The sequence below is a fragment of the Rutilus rutilus genome (genome assembly GCF_951802725.1).
Source record: "Rutilus rutilus genome assembly, chromosome: 2".
NCBI lineage: Eukaryota > Metazoa > Chordata > Actinopteri > Cypriniformes > Leuciscidae > Rutilus > Rutilus rutilus.
This window is the reverse complement of record NC_140210.1, coordinates 3,916,343-3,929,060: the sequence shown is the minus strand read 5'-3', so window position 1 is coordinate 3,929,060 and position 12,718 is coordinate 3,916,343. Positions and strand designations below refer to the sequence as shown.

At 37.5% G+C, this 12,718-nt stretch overlaps 1 protein-coding gene across 2 annotated transcripts in view; it reads right to left on the bottom strand.

Annotated features, from left to right (window-relative positions):
* The window catches only part of gpc6a (glypican 6a), a 205,051-nt gene that overhangs the window by 35,884 nt on the left and 156,449 nt on the right, over positions 1-12,718 (bottom strand). The window contains exons 5-7 of one of the 2 annotated variants that reach the window (XM_084402278.1): positions 10,475-10,605; positions 6,516-6,659; positions 4,855-4,884 (exon numbers count right to left, since the gene is read on the bottom strand). In XM_084402278.1, coding sequence (XP_084258404.1) covers positions 4,855-4,884; positions 6,516-6,659; positions 10,475-10,605 — 305 coding nt within the window. The remainder of the gene's footprint in view (positions 1-4,854; positions 4,885-6,515; positions 6,660-10,474; positions 10,606-12,718) is intronic. The other variant, XM_084402279.1, reaches the window with a different exon arrangement.

Below are 12,718 nucleotides of genomic sequence, written 5' to 3'. Positions count from 1 at the left end.
TGAACATGCACATCCGAGAAGAAGTTGTATTGCAGAATCAAAGGTTGCTCTTTCATAGCTCAGGAGGATTAACAGTTCTCAGTTTTGCTTTATATATTAATTTTAAGAATGTCTTCTAAACTTCCTCTTTTAGGAGAAAGAAAAGAGCCACCTACAGTAAAAGTTTAGAGCTACAACATTAACAATGGTATCAATGCTCAGATAATTCGGTCGGTCTAATGTTTGAGTTCGTATCGAGACCTCTAACTTCCGAAGGCAAAAAGTCTCCTTTTCTTCATTTAATATCATTCCAGTCTAGGGTAAACTATTGAGGGATTAGATAAGTGTCATTTTAGGATTTAGTAACAGGTTCTAATTGTATTTTTGTAACAGAAACAAGTTTTCGAAACACCCCATCCTTGCGTCCGAATATGACTTCCGTATATAGTAGAAAAAAAAAAAAAAACAGAACGTGAGCCGAGCAGTATGTCCAAATTCATAGGCATGACATCCATTTCTTACGTTTTTATATACATTTTGGATATTTTATTCACTTCCTGATGTTTCCATTCCAGAATTTTTGATGCAATTACCCAATATTTGCATTCAAATGTGTGCATGGAAACCCTGATATCTGTGATGTGGACCCATAAATCCATCACTGCTTAAAGAGTATGACATCTGAAGTTATCTACATGTATCTTCAAGTACTTTAACACACCACAAGCTGAACTTCCGGACTCTGTTTAGTGTCTTACAGCATGAAGAGCCTCGTTACTTTAAATGGCTTGTTCTCGCTCTGCTCCCAAGAGGACGTCTATAAGTCTCAAGGCTAAGTGCTTCCATTAAAATTTCAATGAGCTATAAAACCTATGTAAATTCATTTCCTTAATCATACTTATGAGACTTTCTGCTTTTAGTTGCAAAAGTGCTTCCCTATTCACAGACAGGAAGATTCCGGCAAGTCTCTGATCCAAATCATTTAAGACATTTAAAGCTCCAAAATCAAGAGTGGCTCATTTAGGCCTCATTTTTATGCTTAAAAGATTTCAACATCTGATCTTTTTTATGGAAGCTTGTTTCCGCCACAGAATAAAAAGAAAAAAAAGAAAAAAAAAAGGTAACTGCGACCGACTTTTCACAATTCTGACTTTTTTCTTTAGTAATTTGTGAGTTTACATCTTGCAATTCTGACTCTTTAAAAAAAAAAAAAAAATTGTAATTCTGACTTTATATTTCACAATTCTGACTTTAGAATTCACCATTGCAATTTTACATTTCACAACTCATATCAAGGATGATAACTAACGACAACGACAAAGATAGTTCTAAAACATCTAAGAATAAAGATTTTTGGTTACACTTGATTTTGTACTTAAACAAGTACGGATTAATATTAATGTACATGTACTTACAGTACTATAGAGTTACGGTTTGGTTTAGGGTTAGTTTACTGTTATTACTATAGTAAGTACATATAGTAACATGTAAATTAAAGTTTTAGCAGCTTTTTTCACAATTGTAATTGTATATCTTACAATTCTGAAAAAGTAAAGTAAGAATTGTGAGATAAAATGTTGCAATTACCTTTTTTATTTGTCTATACCGTGTGCTGGAGACAAGCTTCCATTCTTTTTTGATTACTTTTTTAATTTCAGAGACCACTTGACATGTATCATAACAGTTGCTTTAGTAACCAATCATGAACAATGACCATAGACAAAACACAACTGCTAAAACTTCTTAACAGAGATGGAAACTCAAGTCGCACTTAAGTCTAAAAAAAAAAAAAAAAAAAAAAAAAGCCATGAGACTTGACTTGGTATTGAAGACAGAGACTCGTTTTACTATTCATTCTTAATTCATTGATTCCCGATCAATATGTGCAGCAGCAAACACACCAAGCCAGCGTTATTAAATATCCTAAGCGCGTGACTCATCTGAATATTCATCACCTATTGGAAAGTGCTGTTATATAAATGAACAACAAACAGTAACAATATAGCCAAGTGTCATTTAATTTCAAAAGCAATCATTTAATCCAAAGGGGAGCTGAGCTGTCCGTTTTCAAGAAGTACGCATTTCCATGTCCGTTTCATGTTTTTTTTTCACCAAGTATTTGCTACCATATGCATATAATATCCAAATTTACCAAGTTAGCTTGCATATGGACTGGACGGACACTTTCATATGAATTGTGTCCAACTCGTTTCCACAGATCGGTTTGTTGAGTTATTATAATCGCCTTATCACAGAACTATTGCTAAAAATAGAACAAAGACTTGAGACTTGACTTGGACTTGGCTTTTAGGGACTAAAAAAAACCCCAAAAACATTCACTATGTTGATGGAGATCATTATTTTATGAAGGACGTCCACCCTGCTCTCGCTTAAACCTTGTGCAACAGCCTCCGATATTCTTCTGTTCCCCAAGGTTAGCAGCAGTGGCTCTTTTACGACTCAAGTCATGTACACAGTGATGAAAATAAATTGGGTGTAGAGGAGAGACCCACGAGTACGTTTGCCAGACGCGCAGAGGAAGAATCAATGTAGCTGCAATACTGCGTTTTGGCGAGGGCTCAGACAATGCATCTTTACATTTCAGTCCGATGGCCGACGCGTGTTTACCTGCTGATATCAGACCACCAAACACTCGCTCATTTGCACTCTTTTGTCAACCGTACTGCTGATTTCTGTAGTTGTTGCGATGTTTCCATCACAAACTGGCTCATTAAAACACGAAAAACAAGCAAATGGGCGATAAGTTAGCAAGTGTTGTATGGTTAGCCATCAAACCTTGGCAAATCTCTGGGGTTTGTGTCTTTTAGCCAAGTCTGAAAAGAGCTGGAATGGGCCTGTGGCATTTGGCTTTTATAGCTGAGAACTAAATGCATCTATATACAGTCGGATAATAATCAGAATCGGTTTCATTTGGCCAACATTGCTCTTCATAAACATCAGAATGGGACAGAGGTGAAACAGAAGAGAATGTTCATTCGTTTACCATTTAAACACTGGTGTCACAATCAGTTTAATGACTACAGTTGCACTTTGAATTAAACTGAATTGAAGCGAATGCAAAACACATTTCTCAAAAACTCTAGGGTAATTTGAAGTGATGGTCAGCTGTACAAAATGCAAAAAAAAGTTGAGTCTGTCATGGCTTTCTGTCCAGCTGACAGGGAACGCTCTCAGAACTCTGGCTAACATTCTGGCAATATATTAACAAACGTTCTTCCAGTAACGTTAGAGTGTCAAGTTATCTGGTCTTTAATAATGTTCTCTAATGCCTGAAGCCTGAATTCTACAGTGACCCTAAAGGGTACGATGTATTACGTTCAGAGTGTTTTGTTGGTCTCAGTAACAGTAGGTTTTGAATGATCTGTGTTGGCAGCCGCTCCAAATCCTCTGTAATGAGTCAGAAGCAAAGTCTTTTTCAAGACTTTGCTTCTGTAAGGACAATTTCACTGTTGGGTTAAGATATATGAGGCTATTTGTCATTTAGCTAACCTTTTTTCCAAGCAAGCAACTGATATTTACTACAGGAACAATCCCTCTGGAGCAACCTGAGCTTAAGCGCTACTTATTTATACCACACACACACACACCCACACCCACACACACACACACACACACACACACACACACACACATTCTTGTACATCTATCTTTATGAGGACATTCATTGACCTAATGCAATCTCTAGCCGCTTACCCTAACCTTACCCATCACAACTAAGTGCCTAACCCGACCCCTGACCCTAAACCTACCCTTAACCTCATTATAACCTGATCCCTAAAACCAAGTCTTGACCCTCAAACAGGCCTTTAAAGGGCTCTCAGAAATGTACTCACTTTACTCTCTTTGACCTCACTCCAATGGTCTAAAACTCAAACTGGTCCTCACAAAGATAGCTGTACAAGTACACACACACACACACGCACGCACGCACGCACGCACAGCTCAAAAGTTTAGGGTCAATAAGATATATAATTAAAAATGGTAAAAAAAATAAATAAAAATAAATAAAAACTCCTATGCTCACCACAGTAAAGAAAAAAATATTATGATTAAATTTTTTTTTTACATACATTACTGTTTTCTATGTGAATACATTTTAAAATGTAATTTATTCCTGTGATCAAAGCTGAATTTTCAGCATCATTACTCCAGTTTTCAGTGTCACATGATCCTTCAGAAATCATACTAATATGATGATGTGGTGCTCGAGAAACATTTATGATTATTATCAATACTGAAAACAGTTGCGCTGCTGCTTTATATTTTTGCTGAAACCATGATACCTTTTTGAATGGAAAGTTCAAAAGAACAGCATTTATTTGAAACAAATCTTTTGTAACACTATACATTTCTGCACTTTTGATCACTTTGGATTAATTCAATGCATTCTCAATGAATAAAAGTATTAATTTCTTTCCAAAAAAGACAATAAGAAAAAATAAAAAAAGTTACTGACCCCATACTTTTGAACTATATAGTACTTCCTCTGACCGTATTGGAAGTAACAAAATAAAATCAACAGTTATATTTACAGGAATTGTTTACCAAAAATACACATTCTGTCATCATCTACTCACCCTCATACTATTTTTAAGATGCTTTTGTGTCTTTTTTGAAGGCTGAATACTTCAGTCCCTGTGCATTATTTGCATGAAAAGAGTGACTACCCTTTAATGAGAGGATGATCCATTACAGTCCATGTCTACAACTTAAAGTTTGCCAGCACGGATATACAGTGCATTACTACTCATAAAGTACACCAGCAGATGAAGGAGAGGGGGAAAGATGGAGAGAAGGCTGGAAGCCACAAGACAAATGACGGAGGTAAAGTGAGAGGAGGGTTGGACGGCTTACGCTGTGTTGCATCGTCCTCCAGACAATCCTCTGGGATGCGGAAGCAAAAAAACAGAGGAAAAAAGGTATTTCATTGAAAGTGGAGATGAGAAAGAGAGAAAGAATACCACGGGAAAACACATGATAAATATGCATTAGACAGAAAAGCAATATGCATGATTACATTTGATGAATGGCATTGCTGGGATATTCCATCCCATTCCCTCGGTCTCTGGAAAAAAACAACAAAGCAAACGCAAACGCTTCTCTCTAACTCAACATTTATTTAACTGTCACGTCTCTCCATTATATATTTGAGGGTTAACTTTAAACTCATCCAGTGCACAACCGACTGAAAAAAAAAAAAAAAAAAAAAAATACTTGCCCGTATTGGATAGAAAGTCATTTTAAATGAATTCTCACAGTAAGCCGGGGGGTAAAATAAGATTATGCACAAATGCAATCTTGTTCTACTTTTAAGTCCAATTCATATTTTCATCTATTCGTGTTAAGTATTATGAGTCAGAAGACTTCATTCCAGTAAAGTAACTCAAGCACACTTAGACACTTCATCCGAAGCCTAAAAACTGGGTTAATAATAACAACAACGAAGAAAAACTTTATCCAACTTTACTAAACCTGACTTTATGTGATGTAACCCTTAAAGGTGAAGTGTGTAGGATTTGCTATTGTAAAATACATTCTCTAAACCAAGTTTATTGACTATTACTATGCCATTCATGGGTTTATCTCCCCCAAAAGTGTGAACATTGAGCACCATCTAAAACACTGAGAGCGGTCCGCTCAGATCTGTCAATCACTTTCCGGATCAACCTATCGTGAGAGTTTGGGGCGTGGCTACTGTAGTAGGCGGAGCCAGAGGGTGTTTAGCCGCTGTGGGAACATGACTGATGCGTTACTGTACATGAGAAAAGACATTCAGCTTTGGTTACAGAAGTACAAGCCAATATTTGCTGAATTTAGAACTTAAAAGTTTAAACAGGTCATAAACACGTCAAAGTGAACAGGGCATTGCGATGAAACGCTACAGTGGATGATTCAGTACCACACAGCATCATCATGCACCCGTTCAGAAAGACATGTACCAGTTTATAATGTTTATTTAGCCTCAAACAGTTGTGGCACTGAAATGTTGGACGGGTGTATTATAAGCGATAGTGTTAGTCTGCTCGGTTGCTTACTCATGACACATAGCAACACAGCTTCATTTGATTGAAATTAGCCAATCAAATTAGTTGCCACTAGTGTCGCAGAAACTACATACTTCACCTTTAAGAAACTGGTAACACTTTACTTTAGGGTCCAATTCTTACTTTTAACTAGTTGCTTATTAGCATGCATATTACTAGAATATTGGCTGTTTATTATTACTTATAAAGCACATGCTAATGCATAAATCTGCATGACCTTGCTTTTAAACTTAACAACTACCTTACTAACTATTAATAAGCAATAATTAGAAGTTTGAGACAAAAATCACAGTTAATAGTGGTATGTGTTCCCCAAATTAAAGTGTGACCAATAAATTACACGTTTCACATTTTTGCATCGCCACCAAAGCTTTTCCCACGGTATTTTCCTGGGTCTGACTTCCAGAGGTCACCACTGCCCACCCACGCCTGCCCACACTGCCCCGCTCTGCCCTCCTGCCACCCACTCACCAGTCTGTCCAGGCTGGTGCCGGCTGCCGTGGTGGGTCTCTCTTCGGGGCTGTACGGTCTGAAGCGACTGTTGAACACATCCGAGATCCCGCGGGCAGATCGGCCCATTCCAGCTGGTTTGGGATGACCGCATCCTTGAAATACCTATAATTACCAAGTGGGAAGGCATCAGCCCGTGTGGTTAGGGTATAAAAACAGCTGAATGTGAAGAGTGAAGTGCGATGAGAGGGTGTGTATGGTGTCGTGGAGTGTTCTTGAAGGAGATGACATGTTTTGCATTGAATTGTTTATTGCATGGGTTCATTTCCCAGGGAATGCATACACAAACGATAGCGTTAATGTTGAATGCAGTGTAGGTCGCTTCGGATAAAAGCATCTGCATAAAAGTTTTAAGTTAATTTGCTCAGTGTGCACATTTTGAGCCACGTTTTGTAAACACCATGTCCTGATATAACAGGATGCCTAAAGCGTCAAACAAACTCTATACAAGAATATGAATACCTACCAATTTGTATGCATGGTTGCATTTTAAAATGCACACAACCACAATTCATAATGCAATGAATTACATAAAGTTCAACGTTGCCTCAAGATGCGCTACAGTGGACATCAGCATTAACTGTTAGTTCTTCTTATTCATATTATCAACAATATTTATTCAAAATTAATTTGGATTCATCATATCACTGTTGCCACCACAAGTCAATTTCACATGTATGCATAAAGTCCTTTATACTATAAAGATTGTTTCAAAGCAGCTTCACAGTGTGTTAATGTTGCAAAATTAATCAATTACGAAACAAATCCAATATCAGCTGTAAAGCAGCAACAGAAGACAATAGTGTCACTATGTATGTAGCTCAATTTAGTTTAATGTTGATTTAGTTTAATTCTTGATCAGTGTTGATTCAGTTTAGCTCTTCAGAAGACAATAGTGTCTTTATTCAGCTCAATTCAGTTCAAGGTTTGTTCTCATATGATAGAGTCAGTGCAGTCAAATCGATAATACCTCTTTAAAATCCCATTCACAAAGTTTCCTATATCTAAGTGCCTAAATTGCCATGCATATTAACACTTGCCGATTAAACAAAAAAATAATAATTCAATGCTGAAAGGGCGCATTACAATTCCAAAGAATTTAAATTGGATTCCATTGATCGAATCCGAGGCAAACGCTTAAAAAATGCGTGGCATGAGAGAAATAGCATATGCTTTGCATTCACATGCATGCTAACGTCTCGTAGATGCAATGAATTGTGGGTGAGCTGACAGTGATGGAACATTTTAATGCCACGGCTGGCTCTTATGGCAGAACGTTGTCTGCGCTCTGATGTCGGACGATCTGTCACTATGATTATCATTCAAAGTCTCTGGCTGACATGTACACACTGATGTTCATGGCTGCTGTGCATTTTCAATCAGGTCCTCCTGCTTTCCAGACGCTTTTTAATGTAACAGCAGACCACAGCACTCAAAAGACAAGCTGTGCTTATTTCTTTCCTTCTTTCACACTGGTATTTGTGGATCAAGCCATATTTTATTTTGCATACTGCCCTCTGCGTGGAAGTCCATCAGGGATACATGGCTAATTTCCCTGAAAATGAAAGCTCCTCTTGAAAGCTTTTGTACCTGAGCTGTGGCTTTACAATGTGGGCAACATGCATATTAATCAAAATTGTGAACAAATGTCTGTAAAAATGTTTAATGCATACGTGAAATTTCGAACATATTTAACACAACCACATTATATATATACACTCACCTAAAGCATTATTAGGAACACCATACTAATACTGTGTTTGACCCCCTTTCGCCTTCAGAACTGCCTTAATTCTACGTGGCATTGATTCAACAAGGTGCTGAAAGCATTCTTTAGAAATGTTGGCCCATATTGATAGGATAGCATCTTGCAGTTGATGGAGATTTGTGGGATGCACATCCAGGGCACGAAGCTCCCGTTCCACCACATCCCAAAGATGCTCTATTGGGTTGAGATCTGGTGACTGTGGGGGCCATTTTAGTACAGTGAACTCATTGTCATGTTCAAGAAACCAATTTGAAATGATTCCAGCTTTGTGACATGGTGCATTATCCTGCTGGAAGTAGCCATCAGAGGATGGGTACATGGTGGTCATAAAGGGATGGACATGGTCAGAAACAATGCTCAGGTAGGTCGTGGCATTTAAACGATGCCCAATTGGCACTAAGGGGCCTAAAGTGTGCCAAGAAAACATCCCCCACACCATTACACCACCACCACCAGCCTGCACAGTGGTAACAAGGCATGATGGATCCATGTTCTCATTCTGTTTACGCCAAATTCTGACTCTACCATCTGAATGTCTCAACAGAAATCGAGACTCATCAGACCAGGCAACATTTTTCCAGTCTTCAACTGTCCAATTTTGGTGATCTCGTGCAAATTGTAGCCTCTTTTTCCTATTTGTAGTGGAGATGAGTGGTACCCGGTGGGGTCTTCTGCTGTTGTAGCCCATCCGCCTCAAGGTTGTGCGTGTTGTGGCTTCACAAATGCTTTGCTGCATACCTCGGTTGTAACGAGTGGTTATTTCAGTCAAAGTTGCTCTTCTATCAGCTTGAATCAGTCGGCCCATTCTCCTCTGACCTCTAGCATCAACAAGGCATTTTCGCCCACAGGACTGCCGCATACTGGATGTTTTTCCCTTTTCACACCATTCTTTGAAAACCCTAGAAATGGTTGTGCGTGAAAATCCCAGTAACTGAGCAGATTGTGAAATACTCAGACCGGCCCGTCTGGCACCAACAACCATGCCACGCTCAAAATTGCTTAAATTACCTTTCTTTCCCATTCTGGCATTCAGTTTGGAGTTCAGGAGATTGTCTTGACCAGGACCACACCCCTAAATGCATTGAAGCAACTGCCATGTGATTGGTTGATTAGATAATTGCATTAATGAGAAATTGAACAGGTGTTCCTAATAATCCTTTAGGTGAGTGTATATATACAGTATATATGGCTAAAGGCGCATCCTCTAAACCACTAGATGGCACAAAAACTTGCGCAGCACTTTCCAAAACATCCGCTTTTCAAGATGCGCGTGGAAATTTGTCTGATCCTTGACGTGATCGCAGGCAAGCAGAGAAAAGTGCTCTGTGATCTAATATATATGTTTTTATGTTATAGATTTAAGTAGCAAATGTTATTTTAAGACAAAGGTCTTGTTACTGATTTTTCAGTTTTGTTCGAGGTAATTAAAGAAGAAGATTTTCAATAACAGAAGAATATGTAAAAGTATGGTATTCGGGGTAAAAGGCGTCGCTGCTGTCGAGGCGAAAGACACAATTATTTACATGATAGTACATATCTGGATGACTTTTCCATTTGTTGACATGACATGGTTAGATTCAGATGGGAAATATCATGTATTAAGTTGGGTGTCAACCTTAGAGATAATCACCATATTTATAATGAAACCGTCATATTTAAAAATATTGTATTTATCATATCATATAATAAAATATAATTTATAGTTACAACTGACAATCTATATTAAATTATTACGGGATCTCATTCAGTGCTTTCAGAATCGTTTACTTTTAAAAATTATTCTGTTTACGTAGGCTATTAAGTGTTTATATTAACATATTTAAATGACTGTATTTATTGAACAAAAAAATATTATTTTATTCATCAAAATAAACAAAAAGTGATTGTTTTGAACAAGTATTACCTCAGACATTTTTTTTTTTTTTTTTTTTTTTCTGCAACCATACACTATGGGAGTAGTGAAAAGCATATTTCTTAAGGTTTGAACTTTATATTTATATATAAGTTCACTCAAAAAATCCCTTGGAATTGCTACAGCTTGAAGAGCTTTGGCCCTTGATATTTGTGTGAGCGTGCAGAGGCATTAATGCCTGCCTGTATGTGTGTGTGTGTGTGTGTGTGTGTGTGTGTGTGTGTGTGTGTGCAGGCATACCTTGTTTGAAACTTGTATGCTGTTGTCCTGCATGGCCATGATGGCCTCAGAGATCTTTAAATCTATCGGCTCTATGACGGCCTCGATGTTAAAGGGCCCCGCCAGTCTGTCAGCCACCAGCAGCATGGCATCTGTCACAACAAGGGACAAAAAACACATTCACATATCAGATCTGAGACCTGCAACACACATGCAGTGATGCCATGACCCCTCTCGCCCATCTAGATCCAGAGGAAAATACAAAAATTCAATATGTTGAATCTTACGGACCATATTTACTCTAAAAAAAATATGCAATAAAAAAATATATACTTTTTTATTTGGTATAACCATGCATTAATTGCCCGCAGTAATTGATCTAAGAAAGTCATGTTGATGTCAAGTTGACTTTAAATAATGTCTGTTACGTTATCAAGCAGATTATGCAAATTAAAAAGCTATATTCTCAAAGTCTGAGCTCAACAGATGACAATTAACATGTATTATCCTCAAACTAATCTAATTAATATGCACAAGCATGCCATTAAACCAGATGAAGTGTCCAACAGATGGACTCACGCTGAATATGAGGCTCAACAGGACCTTAGAAAGTGGCTCGGCTCAATCCACATTAAACTTCCCGTTAAACTTCACCGAGTTGTATATCCGACTGTCACGCGGGCATAAAAACATGTAACGTATTGATTCAATTAGTGTCAGAGAATTGATTTTACCCTTGAGGTTTTTCCCTCGCACTCATATTTTGAAGTCTTGAGACGTATCGTTTCTCTATAATGTCCCTCGCAGCTAAACAAACGGAGAGTCATTATGTGTTTCTCGCTGTGAAAGACAGTTTGTTAGAATAAGTAACACTGGCAGGGCAGTAATGTGTCCAATTCCCTCAAAATCACCCTGGAAAATGGGAAGATGCCAAAGAAACTGCTTGTGTGCAGTAATTAAACTCTTGATTTGTCTCAGCTGGTTGATTGAAATTGTGTATTTTGTGTTTTTCGGCTGAGTTTTTTCCTCATAGTCGCATGCCGAGAGCTAACAAAAAGTGGCACTTTATTTATTTTTTTGGCATGAAATTATGGTAAAACTATGTTTTGTGTTTTTTTTTTTTTGTGTGTGTGTGTCATAGCACCATGGCTCCAAGTATACAAATTGGAATAAATTGGCATACATGGAATACCTGCCAAACAATACTATCATGCTTTTTTAAAGATAACATACTGCATGACAAAACTGTGTTTTTGGACATTTTACAGTGGTTATACCATGTTTAACTGGGTCCCTTGGAAAAAGTAGCACTCTGAGTGATAGCACCAGATGGTAAATCTACACTTTGTACTGAAATTCATGTACCATAATATATGACACTCTATGAAGAGAATACCATGATACTATCATGGTGCATGTCAAAAAAAGTATCTGAAATACTGTACTGGTACTGTAATATCATGGCAAAAACATAGTAAATGACATTCTTTGAAGTACTGAGCAAGTGCCATGGTATTATGACAACCATCGCTGCACTTGTTGTTAAGGGTCAAGTTCAATATTGTCTTATTAAATCCATGCAAAAAAAAAAAAAAAAAAGTATAAAGGCCTGATATTAAAAAAGCAAACTGATTTCATCTTAAATTATGACAGCTCAATCATCCATCACACAACACAATAAAAATGACACACAAAAAAACTTACAACAGTGGAAAAAATAAGACTGAACGTTTCATTAAGACATTAAAATGTCACCTTTGAAGGTTATGCTAGCTTCAGAAAATTGTAAACAAGCTTTTTCTGGCTTCGGATGCCTTTTGTAGATATAATGCAATCTCATTGCAGTCCAGTGTAAAACTATTTAAGCAGATAAATCACGGAAATGTACTAATTAAATGTAGCTAGGAAAAAAATGTTTTGAAATGTGAAAAGATTTTCACAGTAACACTGAGGTGAAACCAGGACAAACAAATAATAAGCGAAGACCTCTGAAGATTCATTCAGGACAGTTTTGCAATACAGCGCTAATTTTTCCAAAAGCAACTAAAAAGCAATTCACTTCACCAAGCGACCGATCCCTGGATACAGTTTTTGTGCATTTATTTATTTTTGCAGCACAGAGCAATTATGCTAAAAGACCATTAACATGATCAGAGAGATACCGAATGTACTTTTATGATAACAGGATCCGACTGTTGAGCCTGCAGTGAAACAGATAAGCCAGGCGCGGGTCCGAATGTTGTTTACTCGGACATCATATTTGAG